At 40.8% G+C, this 17,086-nt stretch overlaps 1 protein-coding gene across 4 annotated transcripts in view; it reads left to right on the forward strand.

The window, feature by feature from the left end:
• The window catches only part of KHDRBS3 (KH RNA binding domain containing, signal transduction associated 3), a 207,764-nt gene that overhangs the window by 93,898 nt on the left and 96,780 nt on the right, over window positions 1-17,086 (forward strand). For all 4 annotated transcript variants that reach the window (XM_040355004.1, XM_040355003.1, XM_040355002.1 and 1 more), the window contains exons 3-5: window positions 4,705-4,838; window positions 12,306-12,422; window positions 15,249-15,395. In XM_040355004.1, coding sequence (XP_040210938.1) covers window positions 4,705-4,838; window positions 12,306-12,422; window positions 15,249-15,395 — 398 coding nt within the window. The remainder of the gene's footprint in view (window positions 1-4,704; window positions 4,839-12,305; window positions 12,423-15,248; window positions 15,396-17,086) is intronic.

Genomic DNA, 17,086 nt, shown 5'->3' on the forward strand with positions numbered 1-17,086 from the left:
CCTAATATGGCAAATAATATATCATAGCTTGATTAAAGCTGAAATGTGGGCAAACACTTTTTTTCGGGCATTAGTTAACTATCAAAAAGGTATCTCTAACAATATGTGCTGCACTGACAACATCACCATCCACCCCAGTGACATCACTGTCAAAGGCTACATAAAAATAAAAATTTCCAAGAGAGAATCCACTAGTAGAGCTCTTTATTGGAGCTACCATATTGGTATCTTGGTAATGTTTCAAAAAAGTTGTTGCCCATACTTATACTACAGCTTTAAAAAAACGTGGAAAAAGGGAGGATGCCCCAAGGGATAGTGCGGGTAAGGAACCATAACAGGATCAACAGAGAAGTAATACAGGAAGTATAAAAAATATACATTTTATTTGATATATAAAGATATGAACATCTAAAAACATTAGTTGGAACAAACATAAATATATATGTGTGTATATATATATATATATATATATATATATATATATATATATATATATATATATATATATATATATATATATATATATATATATATAAAACTACTTAATGCTGCGACACACAATATGTTGATAGACATCAAGTCAAAATAAACTGTGGTTGTAGCAGAAACCCTACATGTTTTGGAAAACACAAAAAGATGTTTTTAAGAAATAATAAAAAAAATTGTAAAAAATTTAATTGTAAAAAAACTAATAGACAACTGACACAGTCCACGCCTCATCAGTGCCCATCGGTGCCACCTATCAGTGCTCATCAGGGCTGCATATTAGTGCCACTGTCACACAACATAAAAAATATTGGTAATCGGTATCGGCGAGTACTTGAAAAAAAGTATCAGTACTTGTACTCAGTCTAAAAAAAAGTGGTACCGGTGCAACCCTAGTGAAAACCATCCATCGTGAAAACCATCCATCCTGAAAACCATCCATCCTGAAAACATCCATTGTGAAAACCATTAATCGTGAAAATTATGCTTTGTGAACAACACCCATTATGAAAACCATTCGTAGTGAAAACCATACATTGGGAAAAAACACCCATTATAAAAACCTCTTATTGTTAAAGCTTCTTATTGTTAAAACCATTCATTGTGAAAGATATTAGTTGAGAAAACTAAAAACAGGAGATCGACCCGGGACTTTAAATGAAGTGATTGCGGTTAGCCAACAATTGACAGAGTAAATGCAGTCTCAAAATGTATTAAAATTGTCATGCAAACATAAACATGAATCATAGCCAAGCCACTAAAATGATACATACAGTAAAAAATGTAATTTAATGTATCATGGTATAAAACATAAATTGCAAAGTACACAGGCATTAAAAGTATCCCAACATGTTTCACAAGACCATGCTCGCTTCATCAGGGATAGATGCGTGTGTAGTACATCTGTAGGGGGTGTAATGAACCAAATGAGTATCAACATACTGTAGATGGTATTTGTGATAATTAGTCAAGAGGGTCCAAAACGCATTGACCCTATATTCACCAAAGGCTGGATCAGGCTACCCGTTGCTGGATGCCCAGAGTTGTGAAAATCATCCATTGTGAAAGCCATTCGTTGCGAAAGCCATTTATTGCGAAAGCCATTTGTTGTGAAAGCCAATTGTTGTGAAAGCCATTCGTTGTAAAAGCCATGCATTGTAAATGTCACCTGAAGTTATGCACAGAGGGCCAGATTCACAGAAGAGATACGACGGCGTATCTCTGATACGCCGTCGTATCTCTCAGAGTATCTATGCGACTGATTCATAGAATCAGTTCCGCATAGATAGCCCTACGATCCGACAGGTGTAATTGACTTACACCGTCGGATCTTAGGATGCAGTACCTCGGCCGCCGCCGGGTGGAGTTCGCATCGTTTTCCTGCGTCGGGTATGCTAATGAGCATTTACGGCGATCCACGACGGTTTTCACGTTTGTTACGTCGTTGATAGTAATTTTTTCCCGTCGCAAATTTACACCTGCTTTAACATGGCTTAACTTTAGTCGAGCCATGTTAAAGTATGGCCGTCGTTCCCGGGTCAAATTTCAATTTTTTTTTTTTTGGCGTAAGACGTCCGGGAATACGAATGGACGCTACGCACGTGGCCGTTCTAAAAAATGACGTCACATCGCACAAAGCACGGCGGGAATTTCTAAACTGAGCATGCGCAGTACGTCCAGCGCGGGAGCGCACCTAATTTAAATGGTACACGCCCCATTTGAATTGGGCGGGCTTGCGCCGGACGTGTTTACGATACACCGCCACAAGTTTGCAGGTAAGTTCTTTGTGGATCAGGCACTTACACTGAAAACTTGCGGCAGTGTAACGTAAACGGGTTACGTTGCGCCGCCGCAAATGTACAAGAATCTGGCCCAGAAGACCCACAATACATATACCATGCATTGTGGTGTGCTGTGTTTTAAAAAAAAATGGTCATGCACATTTTTTTCATCCATTGCGTTGTGTAGATATCCATTCATAATGAATGGACTGTTTTAATGCAACACTTTTTAACACATGCCACAACGCACATTAATGCATGTGCATTATCACACTGCAATGGAATGCTTTAATGTGAATGGGTCCTCAAACTAGAGCTAAAGAAAAAGTTCAAGCTGGAGAATGTATCTCACCCGGTGCACTCTCTCGATCTGCTCCACCACCCCCCCCCCCCCCCCCACTCTCTGGTGTTATGTGCAGTTGCCCTTTAATGATGCGAAACAACATGAAGGAGAACAAATAGACTTGGCAGCCTCGCTGGCTTTGTAATTTAAAGGTTTCAGATGCTTCCTGTTTAAAAAGTCGCCATTTGTAACAGAGATGAATTAGCCTGAGGTGGCTTTGGGAGCAGTGTCATCACTTTTTCCTCTGAATTGAACTCTGCATTGCAATTTATTTATGTTTTTGGCAATTTTGTTTGAAACTTATGTCAACAGTGCGGCGCGCTGTTCTATTTTTCATGTCCATGTGTCATTGTGATAAAGTTGTTGTTTTTTTCTATTTGCTTACAACAATTATTTTCAACCCTCTTTCAAATGAGCATGTTTCAGGCAGCGGGAGACAAGGGCTTTGAAGAAAAAAGCTTGGGCACAGCTGATTTATATTGCAATTCTGTGGCAGGCAGAAGCTGTAGAGCAGTGGTGGCCAACTTTTATGATGGGGAGGCTAAAATTATGACCCCTAACATCATCAAAGGGCGACACATATAAAGTGAATGTAGTACTACAGAAAACTCAGAGACTGTGAACACCCAACAGGAAATGTTCAAAGACTGTAGACATGCTACAGGCTTAGAGACTCTAGATATGCTATATGGATGGAAACATGTTTAAAGAGAGAGTCAAAGACTGGGGATACATTACTTAAAACTTAAAAAAAGGCTTGTGCCACATCAAGATTCATTATAAAAGATCAGAGGAAGAAAAACAAAAACAAACTCAGAAAAAGTAAGAGTAAAATAAATAAACCAAACTATTTAACTACAACAACCAAGTCTCCCCATTGGGAGGGATTTTCCTTCTCTGCCAGGCAGGCATGTTGTATACCAACCGCTCACTGGTGACACTATGCCACATATGCTTTCAGTAGAGACTGTACGTCGCTGTGTTGCAGCTCATTGTGTGCTCGGAAATAGACCAAAAAATGTATAGTACATATTAAATAGATCATACCCAATGTGCACAATGCTTTTGACAAATGAAATGTTATGCACTTGGAGTTTACATCTACTTTAAAGCCCAAGTCAACCTGAATCAGCTAAATACATCAAAGGTGCATCAAAACCAAAGGTGTGCAAAGTCTTAGACTTCATGCTTTTTCTAAAAAGCTACAGCCAAAGAGTTTGTCCCCTGCCAGTATGCTACACAGAAGGATAATACTACAGCCCTGATATCCAACAGCCTAGCGAAGGTTATTGGATATGAGGGCTGGAGTATTATATGCAATAATTGCACACACTCTTGTCACTCTTGGCTTGTTAGCTTTCTATGGTGTGCCATTTGTAAGATCTTGGTGGCACGTGCCCCAAGACAACGTCACTTTATGACGAAACGCGCGTCTGGAGGAGTTGGCGTGCTGACATCATCGCGTTTGTTTGTCTGAGTGGACGGGCATGATGGCCCACACCTTTCACTCTTCAGGATATACATACATCTTTTGTTCTTAAATTACTGTGTTTAACCACATGTATCTCATTTGCATGTGCTCCTGATGGAGATATATGATAATTTGAAACATGTTGAGATGACATGTGAAATGTTGTCTTCCATTATGTCTTCCATTGTCTTGTCTTCCATTGTCTTCTTACTGTACCTTCCACATTAAGGGTACACGGTGACACCCAGATTATATCTGGTCACCATTGATTCTGCTGGCCCATTGGGGACAGAGGAGTCTGTCACTTATTATTTAGAATTATTAGTAGATACCTACCAAGCCGGAGGCCCATGGTGTGAGCAGACATCCACACTGTTTGTGTAAAGCCCGAAATAGGCTGACACCACCATGGTTTCCTGCTATTCCACCCTGCCTGGCTCTTTACTGTACATTTATCTGTTCTATGCCTCTGTCTCAGATTGTGGTAAGCATGGGGAGTGTGTGCTTTTAAGCTTTCCACTGACCTCCAATCTAATGGTAATTTTTCTCGCTGACTAACAATGAGACATAACTTTAAAACCTAAAGTCATTTAACAGCCATTTGTTTTTCTTTGTTTTTCTAGAAATTGAAAAAATACAGAAGGGGGAGGAGGACGACGACTCGGACAGCAACGAAGACCAATATATTGATGTGGTGATTAATAAAAACATGAAGGTGGCACAAAAAGTACTCATTCCCATTAAACAGTTTCCTAAAGTAAGTATTATACATTATTTTATTTTCTAGTGTCTGTTATGGTCCTCATTGGTTCAAGTCAGTTCAAGTTCAAGTTTAGTAGTCACATTCAACTGGATTTGTTTTGTGATTTTGAAGATGTTTCGTAATGTCCCCAAGCCACATGTTAGGTCCTTATGGGTATCAGGAACATAGACCATTATTTTTATCAACACAGGTAGCACAAGCATCCAAATCCAATCCATGAAACATGTCAATGCAGAGGTTGATTGTCCAAGAACAGGATGGGAGGTGTGAAAGTTGTGGAACCATCTTGTTCTAATGCATGGATGAATAGGCGCCTCACACCAAATATCTCTTCCTTCTAAATGTTCTTTATTGAACCATTTGTAGTATGGCTGCTTCCATGATGTCCCCGCCCAGAGATCACCTTTCCTTGTCATCAAGCCGTTATCGGTGACATGCATTAAAGAAAGGTGATCATTGGACAGGGACATAATGGAAGCAGCCATACTACTGATGGTTCAATAAAGAACACTTTGGGGAGATTTACTACGGCTTGGTTCACACTTGTGTGGGTGGAAGCCACTGTGAGACATGCACTTCGTCCTGCAGCTGCAACCACCCGCACACAAAGCATGGGACGTGTGGGCGGGTGCCATTAATTGCTTAAAGACCAGCGCACAGCGATGTACGTCAGCACAATGGCATGGCTAAGCAGATGGACGTACCTGTACATGACCTTTAAGATGTGGCATTGTGGGCGCGCGCAAGCTCGGTGAGTCCGATGTCCACGGGGATACCCGCGAACCTCTCACAGAGAGGAAGAACGGGGAAATGCTGATGTAAACAAGCATTTCCCTAGTCTTCCTAGTGACAGGACACTGATCACTGCTCCCTGTGATCGGGAGCGGTGATCAGTGTCGTGTCACATGTAGCCCATCCCCCCCCACAGTTAGAACACATCCCTAGGACACACTTAACCCCTTCAGCGCCCCTCCTGGTTAACCCCTTCCCTGCCAGTGTTATTTACACAGTAATCAGTGCATTTTCATAGCACTGATCGCTGTATCAATGACAATGGTCCCAAAATGGCGTCAAAAGTGTCTGTGTCTGCCATAATGTCGCAGTCATGATAAAAATCACTGATCACCGCCATTACTATTAAAAAGAAATATTAATAAATATGCCATAAAACTATCCCCTATTTTGTAGAATCTAACTTTTGCGCAAACCAATCAATAAAGGCTTATTGCGATTTTTACCAAAAATATGTAGAAGAATACATATCGTCCTAAACCGAGGGAAAAAAATATATATTTATTTTTGGGGGATATTTATTTTAGCAAAAATTAAAAATATAGAATTTTTTGCAAAATTTTCACTCTATTTTTGTTTATAGCGCAAAAAATAAAAAACACACAGGTGATTAAATACCACCAAGAGAAAGCTATATTTATGGGTAAAAAAGGACGTCAATTTTGTTTCGTCGCACGACCGCGCAATTGTCAGTTAAAGCAATGCAGTGCCGAATTACAAAAAGTGCTCTGATCTTCTGATACTTACACACTCCCGAAGAAGTGGAATAATCTTCCAAGAAACATGTAGAGTAGAAGTGTCTATCTTTTGCCACTTGTATCAAAATGATGGAGTTTGATGGATATGCTATCCACTCAAGCAAAATGTTTATATAGCTGGTGTTAGAGCAGGAATATTTTGTATAGTCTTGTCTACTCTTTTTTTTTTTAATGGTGTATTAATGCTATTTTTATGACAAATTGTATTAAACAAAACAACGGTGTGATACTATTATGGTTAATAGATGGCATGTATTTGTTTCCCCCTTATCCTTTATTAGTTAAACTATTTTATATGTGCATCACATGTTGAGCCAAAGAACCCCCCCTCTACATATATTAGGTATTGGTGTAGTTCAATTTTCCATGTCATTTGTTTGTCTTACCTTGTAATGGAGGGCACACATATTGTGGCTGCAAGTTAGTGTCATGGCTGACCGATTCCCCTATGTCCATGTATTCATTCACCTAGCTTGCCTCTATTCACTAAATGGCTTGTCCTTTCCATTGCATCACAAATGTGGGAGTGCCTGCTGGTGTCTGTGTCAGCTTTAGTTACTGATTAGCTCTCACCTGTATAACAGTAGACTGAAAGGCTCAGGGATTGTGGAATACTGTATGCAGTTTCTTAACAGGAAGTTTTGGTTCTTAGACTACAGACAGAGGTCATGGGATAAACCTGTTCAGTGTCATGTCTCATGTTTAAACACAAACAGAAACTTCTAACACTGGTATATGAAGATTTACTCTGCTATAGCTGTACATACAGGGCAATGAATGACACCATGAACTACATGATCAATGCACATTGTAAAGTAATTGTAACATCTCTTCTTTTTTTTTAAATAACAAACATGTTATAATTACCTCCTCTGTGTAGTTGGTTTTGCACAGAGCAGCCCAGATTCTCCTCTTCTCAGGTCACTCCTTTGTTCTCCTGGTCCCTCGCTTCTGATGAGTAGGCAGGCAGCTTGATATGGGGGCACCCAAGACAAGTCATAGCTGTCTGTGTCAATTCAGACATGGAGCCGTGACCTGGCCCTGCCCCCTCTCTCTCCTGATTGGCTGAATGATTTTGATAGACAACAGCAGGAGCCAATCGTGCAGCCCTGCTGTCTCAATGAGGAGGGGCAGCTTAGGCACTCCTGCAACATTGCTGGATAAAGACTCAGCAAGTATTAGGGAGGCTGAATGGGGTCTGCTGCACACAGAAGGGTTTGCTATCTTAATGCATAGAATAAGGTGACCAGATTTTTTAAATGAAATCTGGGGAATTTTTTTTTTTACTAGTAATGGCGGGCCCCGGCTACTACTGGGTGGGGAGCGGAGGAAGATCACTCCACCAGGGAAGACAATGAGATAAGCAGGCAGGTGGCTGACCGGGACTTGAGCCAAGGCAAAAGAACATGCAAGCGGAGCTGAATGGGCATGCAAAATATTCCCTCCACTCTAACTAGCACATGATCATCAGAAAGGGGCACGGATAATGTAAAAAAAATCATCCCCCTAAGCTAGTAGGAGCGACAGAGTGCGGGGTGTGTAATTCTGATTTTTTTTTTTATTCTGCACTGACTGTCTTTGAAATTGCCCCAGCCCTTGTCCAATTTCAATCCGGGGACAAAACCAGAGACAGACTTGGTCCGGGGACAGTGTCCTCAATCCGGGGACTGTCCCTGGAAACCGGGGATGTCTGGTCACCCTAGAATAGAATGCATTAAGATAAAAAAAAGTCTTCCTTTACAATCCCTTTAAAGTGGTTTAAAGCCTTCTGCTCTACAGGAGCCCCCAGCCCCCCTTCTGATCCCATTCAGTAATGTCTAGAAGAGCAGCAGAATTTTTGTACCTAGAGTTCAGCTTCAACTTCAGCCCTGTAGTGACACCCAAGTTGAGGTTTCACTGAATTGTAGGCCACCAGCATTAGCATTCTGATTACCGGAAACAATTCATAAAATTTGAGTCTAGGTTACCTGTAGTCTACAGAATGAAGTGCAAAGAAAATGGGGGATAAAGATAGGGCCTGGTTTCCCAAGTTAGAGCCAGTAGGCACACCATCTTCCAGTGTTGCAGGGTTAACACAGCAGCTGACCCTGTCATAGGCATTCATGATAAGTGTCAACTATTCCTGTCCTTTCTGCCCCATTCCCTCCATTTATAGACGTTGTTCCATCGTTTGAAAGCACTAGATGAAACACCCATATGACCACTACTCTATCCCCTTCTATAACAGTGATGCCTAATACACACATGCAGGATTTCCAACGGGAAAAGTTCAGTCGGAAATCCCGTGGGGAAAGCCGAGAACCTGCTCTGTAACTTTTCCCCCTACACAAGGCCGGTTTTCCCTTTAGGAAAACTCTGATGAGAGTTTTGGTGGGGAATCCCAACCGTGTGTATGCTCCATCACAGTTTTTTCCCATAAGAAAACTGCCAAAAACTGCCGGGAAACAGCCCGGCGGGAAAAAAGAGCAGGTTCTCTTTTTTGTCCGGCATTTTTCTGCAGTTTTCCCGTCGGAAAAACTGCGAGGGAGCATGCACACGGCCGGGATTCCCAGCCAAAAGCTCTCCTTGCAATTTTCCCGTTGGGAAAACCGGTCGTGTGTACAAGGCTTTACACTTCAAGCCTGGAGGACACTTTTAGCTCTGCCGACTGGGGACTCTATTACAACATCTCTTCCACTGCCCATCTCTAGTCTGCCCATGATCATCCCAGGCCTACATATAGCACATTGGGTCTCCAAGGGGATACAGGTAGTAGACAGTCTTATGGTAGGTCCTACTCCTAAAACGTTTAGAGCTGTAGAAATAGAATAGTGATTAGAGGATTCTGACCAATACAGGTATCTTCAGATTACTAATTTTCTCCACACCAACCCGAATACCTTTACCCTGCTGCCATGGAGAACAGCTTTATATCTCACCAGACTTACCACTAGCATTAGAGGTATCTCTTTATTCTATATTACCCTCAATAATAAGAATGTATTCACTATGGGCCAGATTCACAGCGGAGATACTCCGTCGTATCTCAGATACTCCGTCGTATCTCAGATACTCCGTCGTATCTCAGATACTCCGTCGTATCTCTCAGAGTATCTATGCGACTGATTCATTGAAAACGGTTACGCATAGATATCCCTAAGATCCGACAGGTGTAATTGTTTTACACTGTCGGATCTTAGGATGCAGTACCGCGGCCGCCGCTGAGGGGAGTTTGCGTCGTAAACCAGCGTCGGGTATGCAAATTAGGAGTTACGGCGATTCACGACGGATTGTCGCCGCTAGTCTAGTTTCCCGTCGCAAAGTTAGTCGTCGTTTTTGGTGCCTTAACTTTACACAGCAAACGTATTGCTGTATAAAGTATGGCCGTCGTTCCCGCGTCGAAATTTAAAAAATAACGTCGTTTGCGTAAGCCGTCCAGGAATACGGAATTACGCTACGCACGTCGCCATTCGAAAAAATGACGTCACGGCAAGCAAAGCACGGCGGGAAACGGAGCATGCGCAGTAGGTCCGGCGTGGGAGCGCGCCTAATTTAAATGGCACACACCCATTTAAATTACGTGGGCTTACGCCGGAGGCCGCCGGCGTAGGTTTTCATTGCAAGTGCTCTGTGAATCAGGCACTTGCGATGAAAACTTGTGGCGGTGTAACGTATCTACGATACTTTATGCCGCCGCTAGTCTACGTGAATCTGGCCCCAAGTCCTTATCTATTAAAGCATATGAACAGGAAATGGATACTGTACTTTGAACACCCCAGAGCAATACCAAAAAAGCACTCAATATTACTTATGCAGCAACAAAGAGTGTTAACTCATGGGAATTAACCCAAAAAGTACTGCTTCAATGATACTTGACACTCTTTAGAATATCCAAATTTGACACACAGACTTCCCCACTATGCCGGAGGAACTGTGGAGCTAGAGGCACGTTGTTTCACATATTTTGGTCATGCCCAACTATTAGACATGTGCATTCGTTTTTGTCCAAATGCATTTTTGGCAGAATTTCTGGGATATTCACATTCATTTTAACAAACGATAACAAATGCGCAGAATCCAAAAAAAAAAAAAAAAATGCTTTATTTTCATTTTGTTGTGACAACAGTTCGATATAGATAGAAGATTCAACATGACGGTGACAATAGCGATCTGTGTTTATCGAACTTGCGGTTGAATGTGCCTAACCTAACTCTATTAGTCCAAGATTATTTTACATAGAGAGGAAAGATTCGACATTATAGAGACATGAAGATTCGACGAAGCAGCTAAAAACATACGAACACCACGAGCGGACATTTATGGTCAAATGCTCCTCCCATAGGCTATAGAAGAATTCTAATGTTGGTTGGCTAATAATAATAATTAATAAATATAATTATTACTAGTCATACAACATTAGAATTCTTTTTTTTTTTTTTTTATCTTTCAAAGGCTTTATTGAAACAAAAGACAAAGTACAATTGCATATGACATAAGAAAAAACAGTTTTTAGCTATCAAATAATACATATACATGGGTCGTACATTAAGATAAAAAACAAATTAGCACTGGTGCCATTAACAGTATAAACTCTCGATTTCAGTGCTACGAGGAACTGTCTTCTGTTCGTTACAGTTGTGAGCCAAACTTCCGGCAAAGGACCGGTATAGGTTAGAAGAGAAGTTCAGAGAGAAATCAAGGGGAAGCGGTAGTCATCACAGAACATGCTCATCAGTATCGCATGTTGTCTATTGATACACTATTTAAGTATCTTACCACTAAGGGTGACTTGGGGTTGCCCCTCATTCATTGTCTTCAAAGGTGTCGTGAGAGGAGGTCGAGGAACCTGAATGAACACACTCAGATTTACCACACCCAGGTTTACTCTACTATGTATTGGGTTGTGAATGAGCCAGCTCGAATTCCTTCGAGTAGCGGAAGACAAACCACAGGGACCAAGTGTCATGGAATTTTCTGGTTTCGTCATTAGCTTGTGCCACTGTGTCCTCCATGTCACAAATCTCTGAGATTTTTTGCAGCCACTCCCGGATAGGCGGAGTGGATGTGGATTTCCAATACAGCGGAATTAGGGATTTAGCCGCGTTCAGGAGGTGCTTGGATAACATTAGAATTCTACTATAACTTGTGGGCAGAGCATTCGACGGAAATGTACGATTACAGTTTAGCTTCTCCGTCGAATCTTCTTAGAACATTCGACTGACACCATAAGCCTTCAATGACATATTCGACCTTAATTCATTCGGATTTTCAGACAAATGAAAACAAAATAAAAAAAAAAAAGAATTTCGGAAGTAACAAAATAATTGGATTTTTTCAGAGGAAACCGAAATTCCGAATCAAAATATATCAGTGTGCACATTTCTAGATCACAGTGCTTCCCCGGCAATGTATAAGCAGATAAGCTTTTTTACTCCAGAAGAACAGAGCCCTCTTTGTTCAGGCATATAAACATGACATGTAAGGAATTAATTTCTGAAGACTTCTTAAGTTAATGAATGGTCCACTTTAAGAGGTTGCGAAAGCCCTGTCTGCATATGACTGCTCTAAGTGCAGCCCAGGCGCACGCCCTTCCTCTCCTCATCCGCCGCTTTTAATTTTAATTAAACCTTATGAGCAGTTGTCCCTCTGTGTGCACATTGGCTTGGCTTATCATGCTTCTGTGGCGGGATTCACCTCTCTGCTGCGACCTTATCGGAGAGGTTTGAATGCTGTGTCAGATGGGCCCTATGCCAAGCCTTGTCAGCCGGCTCACTCTAAAAATCTCTTTTTATACTCTGTGGATCACACAACAGTCCAAACTAAGCTGCCAGTAATTGGTTTGTTTATTATCCCGTGTTACTAAAATTGGTCAAAGTATATTTTCTTATATATCAACATTTTTACATTTAATTTCTTCTTTGTCTTTGTACAGTTTAACTTTGTTGGTAAACTCTTGGGTCCGCGTGGTAATTCTCTGAAAAGATTGCAAGAAGACACACTGACGAAGATGTCCATACTGGGCAAGGGGTCCATGAGGGATAAAGCTAAGGTAATGTCATGCTTGACCTAAAACAACCAAAAATGTACTTAAAAAAAAAAAGTAATTAGAATAATAATAATACAAAAATATTTTAAATAAGATGTTTGTAAACAAAAAAATAATAATATTTTTTTAAGACCGAGTACAAATACCGATACTTTTTTTTCACTAAAATGCCATTAGGGAAGGCTGTCTGCAACACCCATCCTGGTACTCCTTGCACTCAGCCACATTAAAAGCAACAGCAGCCATCTTGTTACACCCAGTCCAAACTATATGGGCTGGGTGTAACAAGATGTCCGCTGCTGGCATACTGTGGCTAAGTGCAGGGTGTACCAAGATGGGTGTCTCTGACATCAACACGGAGCATCACTTCCGTGACCAAATGTGACTGCTCCAGTCTCCCTGAACTCTGCACTCCCTGCCAGCTTGACGCGCCACCCTCAGCTCCGCCCGCTGACTCCGCACGCCACTCCGCCCGCTGACTCTGCTCGCAGGTATCGGCTAAGGCATCGGGAGCATTTGCTTGGTATCGGTTGGTATCGGTATCGGGACAACCCTAATTATTATTATTATTATTATTATTATTATGTTTGTCTTTCAGTCATGAGGATAATAAGAATAATAACCATGATGATGATGATCATCATCAACGTCTTTTTTGTCTACCAAAAATTATTTTAAAAAACAAAAATTATTTTAAAAACTTTATTATTATAATTATTATTATTATTATTATTATTATTATTATTATTATTATTATTATTATTATTATATATGAGGGGAAAATATCCTCATTTACAGATATGAGGAAAAATTGGAATGTGCCAGAGAGCTATTTTTTTAGATATATGCAATTGAATGAATGAATTAATGACTTGTATAGCGCAACTCATGCGAACTGAATCGCCTCTGGGCGCTTTTTCCAGCCAGAGTCTGCTTGGCTGGTGCGGTCATTTTACCCCGTAGGATCATGACACGCTTGGGACACACAGTCATACACACAGATACATATATATACTGGGCCAATTTGGACAAGATCCAATTTACCTACCAGCATGTCTTTGGAGTGTGGGAGGAAACCGGAGTACCCGGAGGAAACCCACGCATGCACAGGGAGAACATGCAAACTCCAGGCAGATGGTGTCGTGGTCGGGATTCGAACCAGCGACCCTTTTGCTGCTAGGCAAAAGTGCTACTCACTGCACCACTGTGCTGCCCCACATGCCTTGTTGGCTCAGTTTTCTGAAGGCATCCCCCAATTAATAGAATCAGGTTTGGAACAAATGTTGAGAAAGAGAAGGAAAAAATGGATGATTTCAAATTTATATACCCATCTATTGGAGACAGAAGTGTTATGAATACATTATGTGAAGGTTGGATGAGAGATGTCCCAGAATTATCGATAGAAAAATGGGGAAGGATATATAAATTTCCATTCCAGATCCTAGTCTCACTTTGAGACAAATTAATTCAATTCAAAATAACACATAAGAGTTATTATATACTGTATAACATTTTTAAAATTTTTACATCAAATTCCCAAAACTGTTGGGGATGTGCAGGCACCCCAGGAAACTTTATTCATATATTTTGGTCCTGTCCGAAGATAGTGCTATTCTAGAGAGAGGTCTTGAGAGTAATTGATAAAGTGACGTCAGTTCAGCTCGATCTAGAGGCAGAGGTCTGCCTATTGGAACTGGTGGAGGAAAACATGGCCCCTATAGAAAGAAGAACACAGGTGGGCCTGTTGCTCTTCTATGCAAGAAAGGCAATAGTATTAAACTGGAAGAGGGTAGAAGCTCCCTCATTGGCGCAATAGAAAAATTTGGTTAATAGCAATTTGTCGCTGTATAGGGAGACATATTGTAATAGAGGAAACAGGGATAAATACGGAAAGGTATGGGCAAACTGGATAGAGAATGTGACAACAGCTTTGGGATAGGGGAGTACGGAAGTGGGAGGGAACTACACCTATGGAAGAAAGGGTTAAGAAAGGGGTTAAATGTATAGAATGTATAAATGGAAAGTATGTAATTGTAATGAAATTGAATAACTTGTATGATTTTGGGAATAAGTCAATAAATGTGAAATGTGGAAGATATATGGAATGTGAGACAAAGAGGAGAAAATTTAATAAAGAGATTTAAAAAAAATATATATATATATTTATTATTATTATTATTATTATTATTATTATTATTATTATTATTATGTTTCGTTATTCATCCTCACTTTTATAAGAATAATCATCATAATCATCAGCACCACCATCATAACAATTTAATAATAATAATAATAATAATAATAATAATAATAATAATAATAATGGCATTGTGTATTATTATTATTATTATTATTATTATTATTATTATTATTATTATTATTATTATTACTATTATTATTATTATGTTTCTCTTTTAGTCATCACTTTTCTATGAGGATAATAACGAGGATAATATGGGACCTGTTTTGGATAGGCATTCTTAACAAGTTATAGCTAATCCAGAAAAAATAGCATTATTTTTCTATGATGTAGTAGGAGCGTCCCCAGTTCTGCATTACACAGGCTGTGCCGGGGGTGGGGACAGACATTCTTTTTAGGCTGCCTTTCTTTAGGGTTCAGTTGCTTGAAAATTAGTAGGCTTCAACAATACAGGCATGAGAAAACCAAAAAAAAACCTTCATTGGCTATATTTAGAGATTGCAACAGCTGTTTATTTTAAGAATAACGATCTGCTATTTCTTTAGGCATGTTCTATAAACCAGTAACACGTTTCTCAAGTTTGGGCATTTAGAATAGAAAGATAAACTTCCTTCTTTCTTCTGTTGCAGGAGGAAGAGCTCCGAAAAAGTGGAGAAGCAAAATACTTTCATCTTAATGATGACCTTCATGTGCTCATTGAGGTCTTTGCTCCTCCGGCAGAAGCCTACGCAAGGATGGGGCATGCTTTGGAAGAAATCAAGAAGTTCCTTATTCCTGTAAGTCTCTAAAAGGTTCTCATTTCCTTTATTTTTTTATTTTTTTATGTAAAGTCGCTATTTGTAGTATAAATAAATACCGGTATTATACTCATCAGAAAATAGAACTTGTCTATTCAACCTGTCATAAGTCAGGGAAATTCAAGATGGCAAAAAAAGGCCAATTCATCCCATAACTTTGCTATTAATTTAGAATGGTGGAATATTTGGAATATTTGGATTTCTGAATAAAGCTTCCAACAGCTTTACTACTGTAACACCTTTGCAAATCCTTCAAGGGGGGATCCTGGAAGTTAGCGTGTTGTCTTTTGTGCTCGTGATGTTTCCACTTTCCATGTTTTAGGTGGTTTTGCACTGTTGAAAGTAAAATATACTGTAAGTTTATGCTGTAAAATAATAGTAATTTCGGTACTTATTTTGGGGTATTTCTTACTCAACCATTTAACATGGAGGAACCCTTAAAATAATATTCAGGTCTCAGGGAACCAATGGCAATAATTACTACGGCTCACAGTACATTATCTATGTGGTCATAGGAACTCTGTCCCAGAGCCTTTCCAGGTTTTTCCAAGTTCAGCTTGAGTATTTCTGATGCTCTCCAGTGCCCCCCCCCCCCCCACCTCTGGCCACATGTGATATTGCATGCCATAGAAGTCAATGCGGAACAAATTATTTTGTTTCCATTGACTTCTATGGGGAAACTCGCATTGATATGAGAGTGCTTTGGATTACGAGCATTCTCCTGGGACGGATTATGCTCGTAATCCAAGGTTCCACTGTACATAGAAACAGTTTTTTAAACATTTAGGGTTCTTTCACACGGGCGGACCGTATGCCCGCTTTTTCATCCATCCGTGTACTGAAAAAAAAAGGGACATACATTGATCCCTATGAGATTGCGAGTGTCAGCGGATGAACATCCGATCTCATCCGGGTCCGCAATCCTCCGATTCTGCAGATAGAGGAAAACCCTAATTTTCCATCCTTCTGCGGATCGGATCGGGTGAACACAGACAGGCGGTCCGTGTTCATCCGATCCCCCCATAGGGGGAGAGCGGAGATCTAACAGGGCGGTCCCTGCACGGTGTGCGGGGACCGCTCTGTCATCCGCTGGCTCAGCGGGGATCAACGGTGCGATCCCCGCTGAGCAAGCGGAGGTTCACAGGGCGGATCATTACTGATCTGTCCCGTGTGAAACAGGCCTATCACAAATTGATATTTTTGTTTACATTCTAAGCAACTGTGGGGGGAAAAAGGCTGTATGCAGTGCATCCCGAACACTGCACTTTGTTTGTAACCCCCCCCCCCCTTCCTGAACTCTGCATTCTGTATGTAATGCATTCCTTTAAGGCCCTTTTACTGTTAGTGACATTTGACCACACCCACTATTTAATGCAGAGGGTTTTGCGAGTAACACGGTTAACGAGCGCTTCGCAATACAAGCACTGTATTTTCTAAAATCCTAACTCGGTTTGCGAGTGTTGTCTCACAAAACGAGCAGGATTCAGGCCAAAGCAGTGTGCAGTACCGCGTTTGGCTTTAGGTGGGGGGGGGGGCGCCCGGCTGCGATCGCTGCCATTTGAAACTGCATGGAAAGGCCCGAGGACAGCTCGGCTGACCTCGGCAAACCTCGGAAAGGCTCGGAAATTGAGTCTTTCCGAGATTTGCAGAGGTCAACCAAACTGTCCTCG

This window comes from Rana temporaria, chromosome 5, assembly GCF_905171775.1.
Source record: "Rana temporaria chromosome 5, aRanTem1.1, whole genome shotgun sequence".
NCBI lineage: Eukaryota > Metazoa > Chordata > Amphibia > Anura > Ranidae > Rana > Rana temporaria.